We start from the raw sequence: 18,998 nt of genomic DNA on the forward strand, positions 1-18,998 counted from the left end.
TTTCGCCCTTGGTGTATGTCACAAATGTGACATATACCAAGGGTAAAATTTACACAAAACGATATGATAAACCTCATAAACGGCTTAACTTTTATATTTAAAGCGCAATGATATTTTCAATTTTCTCTCAGGGCTCCGTATTTCATGAACTTTTGTATTTACACGAATGCAATAATGTAGTTGACAACGTCAAATATAATTTACGGATGACAGACTAAAATTTTCATCACAGGAGTTTTTCAGTTTATTAAAAGCATATTCATTAAAAGTTGCAACACTGAATACATACAGTTGTTTGCGCAAAGTGCAATATAGTAGTCGGATATTTATTTACATTACAAATAATTATCGGATGATCATATAAAATTCCATTTGATGTACATTTTAAAGCTGTTTATGAGTTTTGTTGAAACAGATTTCGTTTTAATTAAACCGCAATCGCTCTTTGAACGTTGAATCGAGCGATTTGTTTGACGGTCGGTTTGGGCATTGTGTCCGAGGTAAATTACAGTTTATGAAGTACCTACTCTGTGGATATTTTATAGATAGCTGAATGGTGCAATTGACTTTCATCTCCCATACAACCTGATAAATAGGAAAAATGAAGAATGCTTATAGCATTCATTTTTTGTACGTTTGTATTTAATGTTGTGCCATAAAATATAATTGAATAATACTATAAAATGTCTAGAAACATGGATACTTCAACCTCGCTCGATCTCTAATCTAAATCGAAAATGTTAAGTCTCATAACGTGCGACGAGAGATCGATCAATTGGTTAGATGACTTTATCACATTTACGTATCTCACTTCTTCTTCATGTTTATGTACTTGTAGCTATTGACCGCGGATTCGCCCGCGTGAATTCTATAAAAAGTAAATCGATATATATTTTTAAGGAAACTTATTTCATCAGTTTTTGGTTGAGAGTAATTTAAGACTTAGTTTAGGGTAACTGAGTTTCTTTTTGTATATAGATTAGTTCTGATGGTCAAGAAATAAAACAAAATCTATTTTGTCATAGGCATTACAAGTTACAATAATTCCCAATACTCAATACATGACGCAACACTTACGAACTTCAACTAAAATTAACTAAGTTGTCATCACAAAATACCCTGTAATTTTTCTAAAATCTTTGCGTTTTATCTAAGTTGCGGTCGAATTTTCGGCATTCACGTTGCAAAATTTAAGGCAACTAGTAAATGAAACGTTAATATCGTGTCGTAGGCATTCGTAGCCCCTCGTAGTACTTCGTAGCATTTCGTAGCTATAGCAGCGAGCTACGAGCGCACTCTACTTGTTATTTATTAGTTTGATGTAACTGTCAAGCGTTACAACTCACGTTTGTTTGTTGCATCTGGAGCAAAAAAAGCAGTGGAAAGTGCCACACTCGGTTGCCTATCAGAATTCGTCGTACATTCATCCTTATCTATCCTATCACTCTATCTCATTTTTATTTCATCCTTGCAAGTTCTTTGTTACAATCACCTTTTGAGCAGGGCCTACGTAATATCTAATATAGAATCTGAATTTCGGAGAATCAGCAGTTGAATCTGGACCTTCTTTATATATACCACTGTTGCTTATCAGCTGTCAAATCAATCCTTAATTGAAGTGGTCTTAGTGAGCGGGAACCACACGAAACACATCTTTAATGCCCTGATTGTTTTAAATATTCTGCAAACTAAAACTAACATCGAAATAAAATTATAAGTAACGAAACAACGATGTTACAATTATTTATTTCGAATAACAGCTGTTATATAACACTAGTCTTATACAAATATACCTATTAATTATTTACAACTAAATGCCCTGATTTATCCTCAGTTCCAATAATATTCAAACCATAGACGCTCTGCATACTTCTAGAAGCTTTATTTTGTATAAATCCCCTCTCTTGAGCGTACTCCAAATCTTTTGCAGTTTAGTAGTTAAGTCATGCAAGTCGTTTAATAGGGTATCAAAGTTTGCTCCATCTTTTAAGTTGCTTTAAGGCATTAATATATTAATTCTTCTCATGTCAAAGAATATGGGCGAGGGCATTGGTGATTGAAAATTCAAATCCGAACGGAAATTAAGACTGGATTGTGAGCGAGTGAGACGAGGATATTCGTCTTCGTGATTTAGCGTCATAGTGCAGCTGCGGGAAAACAACTGTACACTTTTTTTATTACTATCTGCGATGAAGATTTATAGATATATAGGGAGTTAATTTAAAAAACAAAACCCGCCTGCATGTCCCGCCTGAAAAATGTTTATCGTAATTTTCAAAAGTAAAAGTTTGAAATAAATATGTATATGATATGTATTATCGAAATTCTTATCATAAGAGCTTTAATTTGATAACACATCTCGTACTTATCTAAAAAAACAATTATATTCAGATATATTAAGGTGACGACATTTCGACATATACATAGGTATATAGATACAACTACAAGTCAAAGATCAATCTGAAAAAATGTCATTTTCCATCTTGACCTGACTGGGGATCGAACTAGGGACCTCCAGTGTAGCAGTCTACAGTTAGGCTACAGAGGTCGTCAAATAATATATCGATATATTTTGGGATTGGTCAATGTCACTGTTGTTGTTTCATCACAAGCACTGATAAAGCCTGGCATTAACTTCATTGCGGAGTACGGTAAAAGTTACATATAACACGACTATACAGCTACGAGTTTCGTAGGCTGTTATTAGTCGTATGTTTGGCTTTTGCGAAATTAAATGTCAGCTTTTAAAACTGTCTTTTTTATTTTGCTAAGAGTTTACTGCGGTGGAACTGCTTTGTTTTCTTACTTATTTGTATTTATAGTATAAACCATTCGTGACCGCAACTCCGTCCGCGTTATAAAATATATTCAAACACATTTTATAACGCGGACGGAGTTGCGTTTTCACAATGATCCCATTGGAGCTTGATTATCAAACATGAAAAACATGAGTCTATCTTTGTTTGATATCGACGAATGCGGAATTCATAGGATTTCATAAGATTTACTGCAGTTCAAAATTTACTCCAAATTTTAAACGTTAAGTGGTGCAATCCATTGACATATTTATTTGAAAATGAATACTAACTTGCAGACAGATTGAGGGTCAATCCATTTACAAATTGAGCCCAAAATGTTTATATTCATCTAAAAATAATTCAAAGATTTTAATGTAAAACATTTTAATGTTATAAATAATTTAATTGGACCTGAACTAAAACATCAATATATTTATAAACATTACAAAAGCCGTGTAGGTATGTAATAATTAATGTATAAATCCTGTATTATATCGTTAATTCAATTTGGTTAATCTCCCAAACAGACCATTAATAGGCATTAATTGATGTTGATGCGAGTGATTGCTCATATTAATCTGTCAAACAGAGTGTTTACACTGACCGACTGATTTGTTATAGAGAAGAATCGAATCACAATCCAAAAATAATATAACAAAGGGTAGATGGCAAGGTCAGATTATTGTAATGAATATGTGTAATCTAGATACAATAGATATTTAAGATTATTGTTATAATTCATAGATATAATTTGGTTGGAATTACCATTAAAATAATAATATTATTATAACATTATATTATTAAAATATCATAATGCAATATTTAAGGTAGCTGTGTAGCGAGCAGACAGCATTTTTTGTAAAGCTATTATGTAACTGACAACCCCTCGGTGGCGCAGTGGTAAAGTGCTAGCCTCTGAACCGAGAGGTCCCGGGTTCGATCCCAGGTCGGGTCATGATAGAAAATGATCTTTTTCTGATTGGCCCGGGTCTTGGATGTTTATCTAATATGTATTTGTCATAAAATATAGTATCGTTGAGTTAGTATCCTATTTGGGGTTAGCTCGATCTGTGTGATTTGTCCTACATGACATATTACTTAATCGTGACGTTACATTTCATTGTCATTTAGTATGAAGCATTTTAAGGAGTCAAAAAACGTATGATATTATTTGTGTCATATCTTCGAAAGCATTGTATTTATCACAGTATATTTTCACTGATGTTTCTAATAATTTAAGTTAAATAATTACCAAAATGGAAAAAAAATGTCAAGGAGATTTAGTAAAGAACAAAAATCCAGCTTAGTTATAATATAGTACACAAAGATTTTATATAACACAGTCCAAATAACTGTCCTTCTATTCGTTCAGTATTACTTTATAAAAATTTATCAAATATTCGTAAAATGCCCTGCATCCGTCGTTTTTCAGTCTTAAATAGTTCTTCTATAATGAAATTGAAACAAACCGCCAACTTTAAGCATTTTAAAATTCCTGCTAAAGAAATTGAACTCTTCACAAACCTTCACCCATTGAGCCATTTTATATTGACGTCGAAACTAGTTCTTACAAAATTACCTTTTGCAAAGGCGGGAAGAAGCTTTCAACGTCTATGAGAAATCCGTTTAAGTCGTCTGCTAAATGAATGTCACTCTCATAGTTTAAGTTTCTTTCTCAAGATTAGTTTTATTAAAACAGTACATTTATTTTAAAGATTAACTCAAAGTAGGATAATGTTTCAAATCATAATAAAAATGGAACTTTCTCTTAGATTCCCTGTAGCTATAAAAAACATGACGAAATGACGGGTTTAGTGCTCCATGGCAGCCGCGAATAAAGAGCACTTTGATTTCTAGCAATTTTGATCCATCGTTCCCTTAGTATATGGTTGAGATCGGCGTGTTAATGTGGGCATAATATTCTTATCGACACAACGGTGTTGCTTCTACCTTTTTGCTTAAGGGATAATATCACGTCACGGAATTTGTTTATGTCGTAATGAAAAGTGCTACGCGGGGTGCACGGGTGTAAATTATGCACATAGATTTTAGAGGTTTATTAATTTTATTTATTCTTTTTATTAAGTTCTGAGATTCACTTTCGCACTCGGATTGTAGTCAAATTCCTTAAGGAAGATACCGCTGCACCAACTGGGAAAGATTTAACTTAACTTTTCTTTTAATTCTTAATAAATTTTAAATAGCAATAACGCAATAATACAACTAGAAATCACTTATGTTTATGTAACGAATGATATATTTCTGGCTGGTAGAGAAATGAAAACCGGTCAAGTGCAAGTCAGACTCGCGCACCGAAGGTTTCGTATAAAATTTTGAAGATTCGGCTGTGATTTTATAACCGCCTAACGTCAACCCTCTTTCGGGAATGCTATGGTTGGCCTATTAGTCACTTAGTCGTCTCGTAAAGCCAGCAAAAATATTTTGAAGACATTCAAGAAAACACATACACAAGACATTGTTTATGGAACATGTTTCTTAACACACACCGTTTATAGCGGTCGTGTGTCTCATGTATACAAAATTTTGTTTCTTTAGCAAAAACGGTGATAACGGACGAGAAAGACATTTTTCTGTAGTAGTTAAAAAAAGTTTGTAAATTTGAATAAGCAGAAAGAAGATAATTTATTTAATTAAAAGTGAATTACTATGGACCATTATTACCAATTTTTGGATTTTTTCCTATATCAGCATAGTATGCCCTTACTTTATGCCAAATTTCATGATTCTAGGTCATCGGGTATATCCCTGTAGGTTTTGATTCCTTTGTGAAATCTCAAAATGCACTCATTTTGTATGGAAATTACAAATATAACTTTTTTCTGTGATGCAACTATAAATTACTATATTTTCTTTATCAGTACGTTATACCCCAACTTTTTGCCAAATTTCATGGTATTGATACCCTTGGGAAATCGCCAATTTTACCAAGTTTACCAAAGATTTATACTCCTGGGTATTTGGTATAAATTTAAACTTGATACCTTTACGCGCTCCTGAGAAAAAGGGTCTTAACAGACGGACAGATAGACTTACAGACGGACAACGTAATGATCCTATAAGTGTTCCCTTTTTATCTTTTGAGGTACGGAACTCTAAAAACAAAATAAATGTTAAAATTAACATAAGTACTTTAATGAAAAATATAAGGAAAGGAAGAAACTCATTTAAACAGTATTGGTCCTAATCGTACAACAAAAGATCATATTGCTTTTTATATTTTTCCATTGATACTAAACACATGGTATATTAAAACGTGACTATGATCTAGTGCCGATAAAAAAGGTAAAAAATTATAAATGGAATTTTCATAGTGCTTCACTTGATGCATATGAGCTAATTAATTTAATTTGCACAGAGCTAATTCAATCTTCGAAGTGCACATTCTGTATACAAGCTTTTAATAGATTGTAAGCTTCTTGTAACAACGACGCTGCAACAAGAGGATTATAAGGTTGGGTTTAGATGAGGTACTCTAGGGTTTTCGTTTCCTCACGTTGTGTGGGACGCCAGGCAATATTGTTGCGCTTTTACAATTAAAGATCATTTCAAAAAGTCTTTAAAATTATAATGATACACTTCAATTAGACTGAATTTGTTCGATTGTGTAAATTAAATTTTATATTTCACTAGCTTTTGCCCGCGGCTTCGCACGCGTGAATTTCAGTTCTTAAAAGGAATGGAAGTAAAATTACAGTTATTCTTTTATCGCGTATTCTAAGACTGATAAAATTTATTTATGACTATGATCCTAATTCGTATTTTTTGTCATCTCTAGTTGAATTCCCCGTTACCCGCTACGATTTCCGCTACGTGTATTGTTCCGAAACTTGTCCTGTCCCGTTTCCTGCAAATTATCCCATGTCGTTTCCCGTAACGTGTCCAATCCATTTCCCGCTACGTGTCCCACTCTCGCTTCCCGTAACGCGTGCCGAACATGTCATGGACCTGGACCGCTTTTCAAAAATAGTAAAGTTGTGTAAATTAAATTTTATATTTCATTATTGTTAAAATATTCGTTTGATTGTTTGTAGTGTAATAGAAAAAAATAAATATTTTGAAGCATAATTTTGCTCCTAATTTGCGGTTTTTAAAAGTGATTTACTCAAAATTATTGAACAGCACATTCATATTTTTCCTACACCAAAAATACAATATTGTTGTATTGATTTTTTAATGATATTTAATATATATTATTACTATTTAAAGGTCAAATCTAGACATGAAGTAACATAAACTTGTGCTATTAATGATCGTGTGGTAAGATTTTTACCAATAATCATTAAGTATTTTCATAACTTACGTAAGATTTTCTTGAAGTCTTGTTCAAATAATAAACATTGAAGCCAAGGAGGTTACAATGTCTACTATTTGAGCAAGATTAAAACGTTTCGTTCTACATCACTAATTCTTTCTTTTAATCCAATTTTTCATAATATTAGAATTATTTCGTATAGCACACACAGTTTAATTTTAAATGAAATATGGACAGGTGAGTAGTTTTCAGGGAACAATGTTGAATGTTGAACAATTTGGATTTTATTTAGTCTCTCGTCTAGCGCTCGAACTATCTCAGAATGTGGTATGTTTTACCCGGCGTCCTGTATTAGCGACTGAAAGCCAAACGACGTGATGTCATGCTCTGCGTACATGAACAACTTCGTTACATGGGCACTTTTACATTTTCATAAAGACTTGTCGCCCTGCATTTGTCGCACACCTAGGACGGGTAAAAATGCATTATTACGAACTGCAAATTCCGTATGCAGCTTTCGGCCTTTGATCAAAGTTGTTAATTTCAAATAACTTTTGTTATAACTGCAACGCGCTCGACGTGAGTTTCACACCTCACATTACTCGCGAGTGGACGACTATTCAACAATTTTAATATCACCTACATTATTAATAAAATATATATTTGACTTGTTAATTATAAGCTTAGTATTTTTAGGATCGAGTTTTTAGAACTATAATTTTGGTCTTTTGGTTAATTATGGTACGTCAGTATTACCAGTGGGTATACAATAAACGTTTTTAAACATATTTATTGATATTTGTTTCTTCCATTTATTTATTTTCTGGTAATGTTTCTATACATATCACCAGTCGCCTTAGTTCTGGCTCAGACGCGTAGCACCTGAAATGAATGGACAGACATGACAATCTCTAAACGGTTTCGTCTATCTATCCGTTACTATTTTACTTCGGAACCCTAAAAATCGACTCGGGCTCAGCTTATTAGAATTCTGGGGTGAAGAATTCATGGGCTTCAGCATCTTAATTCGATTCGGCGGGCTGTCGTCGTCCCACGCTCCGAGGCTCTCTTAATTTTCTTGCGGCACTCCATGAAAGTCTGGATATAAATTAACTCTATTACACTTGCCAATATTTGAGACAAATTGGAGGTGCAACGAGTGGATCTCGGTTGTCGTCATTAGCAATTTTCGGACAGGAGATTTGAATTTTGAATTTGAACCACGTACGTGATTTGAAGGAATCTTTTGTTTTTGGATTATTTATTTATTGATTGAGTAAACTATTAGGTGTTCGTCGTGTTTTTGTATCAACTAGATATTTTTTTAATAAACATAATAAAAAGATTTTATATCATGTAATTTCAAGTCACATGTAATTTTAGATATTTTTAAATAATAGATATATTCTTTAAAAATATCGAAAATTACATGTGACATTCCCAAGCTTAGATATTCACTCCGTAAACTTCTTGATCTTGAATTACGAATTGTTATACCAAATCGGTATATTAAAAAATATATAACTGAAAACAAGACATTTCAATAAATATTTTTACATAAAAATTTGACACATACTTGCATATACTTAAAAAAATAAAAAGAAAAGTTAGATTTTTCAATATTCAAATTAATATTCAAAATTTTTTACTCAATTAGGATGATATACATCACTTATTGTCGTCAAAAAGTCTGAGATTAAAAATGTATATGAAAATTTCAATGTATAAATCGAACAGAACTATATTAAATTTCAATAATTCAACTTCATGATTAAAAGTTGAATTTGTACAAATCTTCGACGGAACGTAAATCCGAGGTAATGCTACGAGTTTGGATTTAAATCCATATGAAATATTAATACTAATTAACGCTATAATTCTGATGAATATTAATAAAGTACTTTCCACGTGTATGTATGTATAATGAGACATACGGCGACACGAGTGTACGTTGTAAATAATAATTGTAAAATTTTATGATCAACATATTTTATGAAATATTTCAGTAGGTAGGTATTTACATGCAACATAAAATATCGAATGATGGACGGAAAAAGCAAATATGCAACCGGCCTCTGTGGCGCAGCCAGAAAACATTCGGATTAATTTTATACTAGTATCTTTAACAATATTAAAAATTCTAACGTAAGATTGTTGTAGGTATTTATCCACATTTATGAAATTTTGTTAGATGAAGGGAATTGGTAAATCCTATATTAAATGGGCAATATCTGGGCCTTTTTTTTTTTGTTTACCCAGGGGAATGCTTGTTACGCACTGAGTGTGGGACTCCTGGGCCGCTAGTCGGCCCAGCCTACCCACTAAACCCCTGGGGCGTTTTCACGCTGCCGTTATGGGGGACGTCACGGGGTCGCTAGGCATTCGACCGCGACGCCCCCCCGGCCGGCCTTTCGGCCCCGACCTGGGCGGGCAGCAAGCACAAGTGCTAACCACCCGCCCCTTACGCCACGCGAGCGTGGCGCGGACCATCAAGCCCACTCCGCACACCAGTCAGAAAGCTGACGGGGGGAGCGGGCATCACCGACCGCTGGTCCTGAAGGGACCAGCGATACACACAAAATCTTGGGTGCCACAGGGCACCCAAGTCTGCCTCTGTACGGGCGCAAGAGGTGATAGGCAGGTGACACCCACACCCACACATTGCACCCGATACAGAGGCAGCCACCCTTCGGCCGCAGAGGACAGGGGGATCGTCGAGAGACATTTTTTGTCCGGCAAATCAAGAATCCATTTAGGCAATTTGTTATAAAAACGGATACAGTTCCCAACAAAAGACGTTCTAACTTTGGCCAACCGATGCCCGGGGACAGACAATTTATCTTTATTACGTAAGGCTCTATCAGTGTAATCACCAACTTTTTTAAATAAGTTTAAATTTTTCCGGACATGCATAATGTTGTCAAATATGTATTGAGGAGGTAAAGTTAAAATATTAATATCTTTAAAAAAATCTCTAAGGGAATCCCTTCTCTTCAAACCACATATAGCACGTATTGCTCTTTTTGTAAAATGAAATTAGTGTTAATGGTGCTAGCACTCCCCTAAAGTAGTATCCCATAGGACATTAAGCTATGAAAATAACTAAAGTAAACTAATCTAGCAGTCGCCACGTCCGTCAGTTGTCTGATTCTCCAAACTGCGAATGCCGCGGAACTAAGCTTTTTAGATAGGCCATTAATATGAGCGTCCCATTGCAATTTGGAATCAAGGGTAATTCCTAAGAATTTGGTGTTTAGTACAAAATCTAAGCTTTCTCCATTCAGAGTCACGTCGACGTGAGCCTGCCTAACATTGGGAAGTGTAAATTTAATGCATTGGGTTTTATTTGCATTCAGCAATAAGTTATTAGCAGAAAACCAATTTGAAATGGTAGACAAAATACGATTTACATCATCAACGTCTTCGCTATGGCGGTCTACTTTAAAGATTAATGACGTATCATCAGCAAACAGCACGATGTCAGCCCGCTTTTCTACCATGTATGGCAGATCATTGACGTAAACCAGGAAGAGAAATGGTCCTAGAATTGAGCCTTGTGGTACGCCAATTTTTACATTACAACCATTTGATTTAACGTTATTAATATCAACAGTTTGTAACCTATCTTTTAAGTAAGAAGCTATTAGCTCAATTGATTTAGAATCAAAACCGTACTGACTAAGCTTTCGCAAAAGTGTTTCATGATCTACACAATCAAATGCTTTGGAAAGATCACAAAATACTCCGATGGCATCCTGTGAATTCTCCCACGCGTTGTAAATATGACTGACAAGAGCCACTCCCGCGTCAGTTGTACTTTTTCCGGCAGTGAAGCCATATTGATGGCCGTGGAAAAGATTATGGGTCTTAAAATGATGTAGCATTTGATTGAGCATTATCTTTTCAAATACCTTGCTTAATACGGGTAATATGGAAATTAGTCTGTAATTGCCAGGCTCAGATTTTTCACCTTTTTTGAATAATGGAATTAATTTACTATATTTCATTAAATCTGGAAAAGTAGTATAAAAGCGGAATATTTTCATAAAAAGCTGAAATGGATAGATTATTTTCTTATTGCGCTTAGGAATATTGTTGTCTTTCTCTAACTTGTCAGTGATAATGCCCAGACCAGTTAGTTTTTCTGAATTCTCAGTAATCTCTGCGTTTCCCTGTTTCTCCCGCGGCCATGGAGCGTTGGAGCCCAGGGTCCACTATGCTTCTATTTTTTTCACCACTTCGCACGGTCTTCTTTTTAGTTGTTTGACCAAGTAAGCAACCGACTCTCCTCTTCCCCTGCGGCCCCACCGCACCGTGTTCAGCGCCACGGCCGCGCTGTGGTCGCGGAGGACAAACCCCCGCGACCCCACCTCTGGTCCCCTCTAGTTTCCACATCCAAAGGCTGGTGGCGGGTCACCAGCCAATGGCAGTACTACTGAGGGGACCGTCCACCAGGCCCAGAGCACCCACCAAAGTCTCTGGGCCTTGGGTTCCTCTTGGTTCACCGGGGTGGCTGGTTGTGTCAGACCAGCCCCCCCGGTTACTAAGCCCCACCATCGCGACAAGATGGGAACCCGTCGGGGGGGGCAATATCTGGGCCTACCCCAAGTAAAATAGGAAAAGGTATAGCAGAAGATGAAGAGGATTTTGTCGTCTTTCCGTAAATGATTCGAACGATTTTGACGGATTTCGATTTTTGTTGACAAATAGTCGATCTAGGCTAAGCTTGTCCAATGTGAAATGAAATTGGGTTTTTTCCGTATTCTCACTGAAACTTCAATAAAAGCAGCGAGCTGAGCTCGGTCATCCAGGTACTAATATGTACAAAAGCGTTCGAAACACACTACATATTGCAATATTGACCAAGCGGGTGTCGGCGTACGATATTGCGGAACTCCCATGCGAATATGCTCCAATAAATTAAAAAATCTCTGACTTTTAGTCAATAGAGCAATACCAAACTCATTGGAAAATTGTATATATCATCTCACAATTTAGCGAGCTGTTTTCATTCGAGGATGTGCCGCGTCGATGCCTAGCGTCCACTTAATGAACCCTTAAATTTGCTTGATATCTTCTTTTTTTTTCATCAGCACTCCATCTCAATCATAATAAGTTTCAGTATTACCTTTTATCATGTACTTACATTGTTATATTACGGAGAAAAAATTGTATATAAATTTATATTTTAAAAATGGTTAGCTCTTTCTGGCATAATAGGGACCAACACTGTTTAAATGAGTTTGTTTTCAGCAGTGGTCCTAAATGCTAGTAGTTTGTAGTTAGATAAATATTATTAAATTTAGAATAAGACGTAAAAAAATGCCTGTGAAGGCTTTAATGTAAATTAAAAACTCTAATTTCTAAATAAATGACTTGATTTTAATTTTGAACTCTTTAGTTAATTCCTTTCAACTAAGCAGGCTTTCTATCCCTTAATTGACTTGTACAACATATACGGGAAGGATGGACGTGTCCATCAAGGACTAACAGCAATCAATAGAATAAACATTTTCAGACATTTCAGCGGTGTGAAGCCCGATAAATTTCATTACACTGTTGTCCTTTGAAAATCCAATTTATCTGCACTATTTATCCAGTTGCAATTGGAGGGCAAGGAAAATCTAGACCACAGCTCGAGTACTTACTGGATCGTACAATTAGGAGTTAAAAGATGCTGTGAAACTACTAAAAGTGTCGTATCTCAGATCCAATCTCACGATGGGAGCTCGGAAATGCGAGGCTACTCAAAATGTCGATAAAAATTAGGTCGTCGTCGTTCCAAGCGGTTCTGAAATTAATACTATACTTCCGATATTGACAGTTTTATTTATGAACTACCTACTTATTTCTATTTAGAAATAGATTACTATTTTTGTAAATAAATAATATTAGTAACTAGTCCAGTTATCAATAGATTCCAGGTTCTATATATATACCCTGCGGCACATGAGTTTGTTAAATTTTAAACTGATATAGTTTTATTGTCTTCTTGTTTCCTGTGAAGGAAAGCATTGCGGGGTAATCTAAACAAGTGCAATAGAACTCGACAGCGCTGTTTAAGATTAAGGTCCCGGAGTCCCCGTGGATTTATTCATGGCGACGGCAATTAAAGTACATATAGGTGTGGCTTGTGGTTCCGCCTTAGAATTAGTACGAGGTAACGGATATAAGCAGCTGATAGGCCAAAATAGCATTCCTAAAGAGTGTTGATGGCAGGCAGGTGGCCAGTTGTATAATCACAGGCCACAGCTGAATCTTCAAAATTATAACGTTATTCTTTAAGCCGATACATCTGCAATACAACTTGGTACATGAGATATGAGCAATAACAATAGTTAGTGTACGAAATAAAATGGGAACGTAATTTTGATTCATTTGTCTACTTATTTTCGTGCAACAAAGTTATTACAAATAAATAAACAAAATGCATATTTCCGTTACAAAATATTTTATATTATTAATAATAAATCTCACATGCTGTGCATATGGAAATAATTTCAGCTCAAAATATGTAGACATAATATTTTAATTGCAATTTTATGTCAACATCAATATTATCAGTACCGGCATCACATTATTTTCATAGGCACATTTTGAAATTACAGATAAATAACAATTTTTTTTTATTGTATAGTTTGATATGTATGTCACAAATGCTTTTTGATTTGAATAGACGTAAAATTCTCGTCACTCGAACTAAATAGTAATTTTTTTTTGCAGGTTCTTCAACGTCCATGTAGACCACAAGAAGCGCATTCTAAACTGCAAAATGCAGGGGTTAGTAATATATTTTTAAAAGTTCATATACATCACATGGTACTTCATATTATATTATTTTTGAGCCAATACATATTAACAAGTTACATCGAAAGTTAAAGTACAATACACATTCGATTATAACTTCCCTCCATATGTCGTAATCCCCGACAAAAAAAAAAAACTATTTTATTTTTTATTAAAAACAATTTTTTTTTAACAAAAACAATTTCTTTTCTGATAATAAATATATATGACGAAGGCATTAAAAGAGCTGCAAAAATAATTTTGTCCTAACAAAAATAAAACGGAAACAATATTTACGTTAATATTCACAAGTCTACCTTTTCTTTCAATAATTATCATTGTATAAATTTCCAATAGGTCTTTATTGAAACCTGCAAAATTAACATATAGGTAAAACTCCCTTTCATGTCCACATTTTCGGGCGACATGTCTGTCGTGACGCTACAGACAAGGGCCGTCATTAAAATTTGGCTCTTTTTTCGTTTATCGAGCTACCAGAGCTCACAATTTCATAAATTAAAAAAAAATCACGCTAATGTTGATCATTATCACGAGGCGGAACATTTGCGCGATCCGTGAAAAACTAATTATCCCTCTGGTCTAAATCTTCGCACATTTATAAGTTCTATTAAATATATTTATTAGTCCTGCTATTTATTTAAGTATTTTTTATATATAACATTATCCATATTATCTATACTAATATACTACAAAAGAAAAATAGGTGAATTTTGAATTTGAATTGAATTTGAATCCGCACTTGAGCGCTATTACAAAGCCCAGCGCAATTATCAACACAAACGTTCGAAAAATAATGATTATCCACACACACGAATTCGATCATTGTTTTGCAGAATGTCTATTAACTATTATACCTAATCTTGTAATTTTACGAACGTGTTTTAAAAATATTTTAAATAAAAAATTAAATTCGTATTTAATGCAACAAAATTTCGAGCGAAAAAGGAAATCTCTTACCTGCAACGCTTCCATAATTTTACAAACTTAATCAGATTTAAAATGATAAATTGTATTTAATATATTATATATATTAAAAATAGTATTTTATATCAATTTTTACGCTACAATGTACTTCGCTACACAATCATATTATAAGGTCAACGGATGTGATTGAACATGGATTACAGGCTTTACTTAGTTCAACCATCAATTTCACATAATCCTGTATAAGTAGTAATAAGTAACAATAATGTGGGTAATATTGTTTACTCTGGATTGTAAAGGAATAATATTGTTTTTTTAATAACTCGAAATCTCTACAAATTTACATTGATTTTAGCTTTGACGTCACATTCAAGTCATAATTCAGAAGTAAACCAAATGACAATTATACTAAATTGTGTGTGAAATAACATAAAGCTATTACGTTTTTTTTTTCTGTACAGCGTCGTGCGACGCGTCCGGCAAGTGGACTGGGTGCGCGTCCGACGAGACGGCCACAACCTCTTTACTAAACTCATACGCACCCGAGATCCCAGGGATTCGGATAACCAAGAGTTAGCCGTTCCCGGAAGGCAACGACTTGAAGTAAGTATTCCCTTTCAGTCAACGTCCTTTTTACTGGAATTCTCGGCTGTTGGCGATCAACTACAAAATTTGATTATGCTATTGTTGCCTTACTTTCTCCGGTGCGGTTCCTTCCTCTGCGTGAAAGGTCAGACCATTAGCACGCGCTTTCCTTAATGACATCAACAATTTTAGAATTTGTCCCTATGGCTAGGACTGTGCTTACAGCTGATTGGACGAGTATGTTATTTCCTATCCTTTTTATCGTAGTCGCCGTAGCATCATTCCATATTTCATCACATTACGAGTATGTTTAATATTTTTTGTGTGGAAACGGTACATTGTTAGAGGAGAAAGTACAACATGTGGACTTCTTCAATTAGGCATAGTTAAAGGAAGTCCTCCACGGCTGACTTCCTCGGGAAATAAGAAAATGTAAAGTATTTCTCTTTGAAATGTATGTGGTTGATGTGCTGTTGACCGAATAGAAATTTCAAATAGAAATTCCGTCACGCGGCTTGAGATTTTGGTATAGACAGAAATTTGTGTTACGATTTTGGGTACCAACTGCCATAGGTCGTTATGTTATGGGCATTAAACATGGCAAATAGTGATTTACGTTCCTGCTATCTCTCAACAAAACGCATTCCAGGTTGCTTCGTCAGTCATATACCCTATTTTCCTATTTAATATTCTCCGTTTCGCACGGTCTTCGTCAGACTTAAGCCCTTGGATTAATTATATTTTATTACTTATAAACTTGTTTACTTATCAAATACTCAATAACCATAGAGTCAAATTATAAAATTCTAATTTTAAACTATTTTAGCTATTGAAAAGATGAATCATAAAACTTTAATATTTCATTTTATAAGAAACAAATTATTTTCATGTAAGTAAAAAATTACTCCGATTATCCCGAAATTAAAAAGGGAGCGTATCCCCGGGGCGCAGCTATTAAATACAAACTAGAAATTCTAAACTACCTTTACTGAAAAGAAATGCGGAAAACTCATTTAACAGCACTTTGAATATGTTTATTATATGAATTAATATCATTCGAATTTATTATTTTAAAATAAAAATATATAATTTTATGTTTAAAGAGCAAATGACCGCTATTTTATTTATGCAGTCAGTAAGTAATTAAGTCTCGTTACACAAAAAAAAACATCGTTTACATTGATAAAATACAATAAAGAGAGACTTCAAACAGGCGACGGCGCTCGCGATGAATGGGCTCATACAAACAAACAGTCTCCCAACGAGGAAATTAATAAAGGACAAAGTACGTTTTAATTTGTTTTACAATATTATCTACTTAAAAATAAATAACCAAAAGAGACTTTTCTAGTAAAGAGAACAAGAGAACAATTCATTGAGTTTTTTGTGCGAGAAAATTTTTAACTGTTTGCAATGTTGTATCGTTTGTTCTCAAACATCTATTTACAAGCTTTTGTTCTCACAATCATTGTTTCCTTATTATTTTTATTTCGTATTAATTAACTACTTGGTTGTATATTGTAATTTTTTTATTAGCCGTCCACATAAGGGTAGGTTGCACCGTCAACTTTTACGTTCACTTTAACGTACGAAAGAAAGCGCAACGTACGTCATTTTGTCTAAACGTCAGCGGCGGCGTGCAGTTCAAAGTCAACGCCTAAGTTGACTGGTGCAGTTCACTCACTTTATAGGGAGTTATTTAGGAGTTAATTTGATGAAGTAATTTCTATAATTTAGTAATTTCAAAAATATACCATTATGAAAAATATACTAAGTTTCATAATCTATGGTTTTTGGTGGACCGCAACTATTTATTTAATTATTAAGAAAATATTGTGAATAAATAAGTAACTAATTTAGTGTACACTAGTATACTTTCTAGTTTTATTGTAATACTTGATTTTCTAGCTAAGAAGGTTCAGAGATGCTCTACTATTCATTATAGATAGCGCGCAAGCATGCGCGCAAGAGGAAAAATAGGTTTGATCTATTACATCATTATTTATCCCACGTTTCCCTCGCATTTTGCGTGAGAGCTTGCAATGGAGTCCTATAAGTGCTTGCATAGACTCGTTCTGTTAAAGAAAAATATTTATTTTCTTACATTGTTATGAAAAAACATTTTGATCATATCCTAGATTAAACGTTCGATAACAATTCGATAAATATAGATCAGAATAAAAATAAACAAATGTAAAATCATCAAAGTGAAAACCAACCTGAAATATTATGAGCGGTTAGGTATTAATTCAGAACCTGCACTCAGCAATTAAAATCTATAATTAACGACCAATGTCGTTAATTTAGCTACAATTAGCTATAATATGAAAATTATTTAATCACAATCATTCGCACGTCCATCCCCACACATTGGGAACATTTAAAAGTAATTGGAAAACGCTGTTTTCTCTCAAAAATTTCCGCCGTGAAATCGGATTACAAGAGTACTGTAAATAGCTTTGTAAGCTCTACGTAGGATTAACCGAGCTTCCTGTACATGCATTGAAAGCTTCACGGTTCGGTTAATTGTTTTGTAGTGGAAATTTTAATGGACTTAAAATATTTTTACATAGAAACAGGGGATTTAGTTAACGCCAGAAAATATATTGAAACATTGAAAGTTACTCGTTCAGTTAATTTTTTTTTTGATGGAGGACGGACCAATTTAAATGAACGTCAAAAATTAGTTTACGTTGTATCTGGCATACTAATTACGTACAAAAATAAGAAACAGAATGACAAATTCAAAATGGAAATGTTCACTACAAGTGATTAGGTACTGGGCACAACTATATCACACATCAGAAATAATTTAAAAAAGCGTCTTCGTTAATCAAAAAATCAAAACATTAAAATAAATACTATAAACCTACACAATAAAATTACCTACTAATTTAATGCTAAACTTTGTCTTTCTGTCTATTTTGCTTTCATAGCTAAACCGCTGCGCTGGGCCAATTTTTAAGAAATTTGGAATAGAGTTAGTTATTGTTGTACCTGAGGTCAAACTTAGCAATTTTAACAAATTAGCAATCCATTTCATTAATTACGCTAGTTTTCATACTTTTGTTTGATATCGACACGTATTCAACGGCAAGTAAACAATAAAAATAAATAAACACAGCTCAATTCAAACCATTGAAAATCAATGAAATATGGCTTTTGTAGTGTCCGCCAGACTATTCTATTACAAGAAGCAAATAATTGAATATGCATTGAAATATAAATACTCAACATTTTATTTGGGAAATGGTTGGAAATTTCAATATAAATGGAAAACGATTTTTGTTATTCACGTTTAAAAAAACTATCAGCTTTTTTAATAAACGTGGAAATATATTTCGTTTAGACGAAGCAAAATAGACTATCGGCCGCGGTAACAAAAGTTTCATTTCGTTGAAAAATTTAAATTAAATTGACCCAGTAAATTGGTTTGTAAGCTGCGAGGAACCCGTTCAACCGAGAAGATTTTTTAAAATTATTTTCTAATGGCGCTAGTTACAAACTTTGTTATTTTTTATTGAATCAATTAAAAATCTAACTTTATTACGCAATGAATGTAATTTTCATGTTGTTGTCCACGACATATACTTATTGTCGCGGGCATAGGC

General features: G+C 34.0%; 1 protein-coding gene across 2 annotated transcripts in view; it reads left to right on the forward strand.

Annotated features, from left to right (window-relative positions):
- Positions 1-18,998, forward strand: part of LOC128683127 (uncharacterized protein) — a 99,427-nt gene that overhangs the window by 17,304 nt on the left and 63,125 nt on the right. For both annotated transcript variants that reach the window (XM_053768399.1, XM_053768398.2), the window contains exons 2-3: positions 13,795-13,851; positions 15,264-15,405. In XM_053768399.1, coding sequence (XP_053624374.1) covers positions 13,844-13,851; positions 15,264-15,405 — 150 coding nt within the window. In that variant the 5' untranslated portion in view covers positions 13,795-13,843. The remainder of the gene's footprint in view (positions 1-13,794; positions 13,852-15,263; positions 15,406-18,998) is intronic.

The sequence above is a fragment of the Plodia interpunctella genome, chromosome Z (assembly GCF_027563975.2).
Source record: "Plodia interpunctella isolate USDA-ARS_2022_Savannah chromosome Z, ilPloInte3.2, whole genome shotgun sequence".
In the NCBI taxonomy this organism is placed as follows: Eukaryota; Metazoa; Arthropoda; class Insecta; order Lepidoptera; family Pyralidae; genus Plodia; species Plodia interpunctella.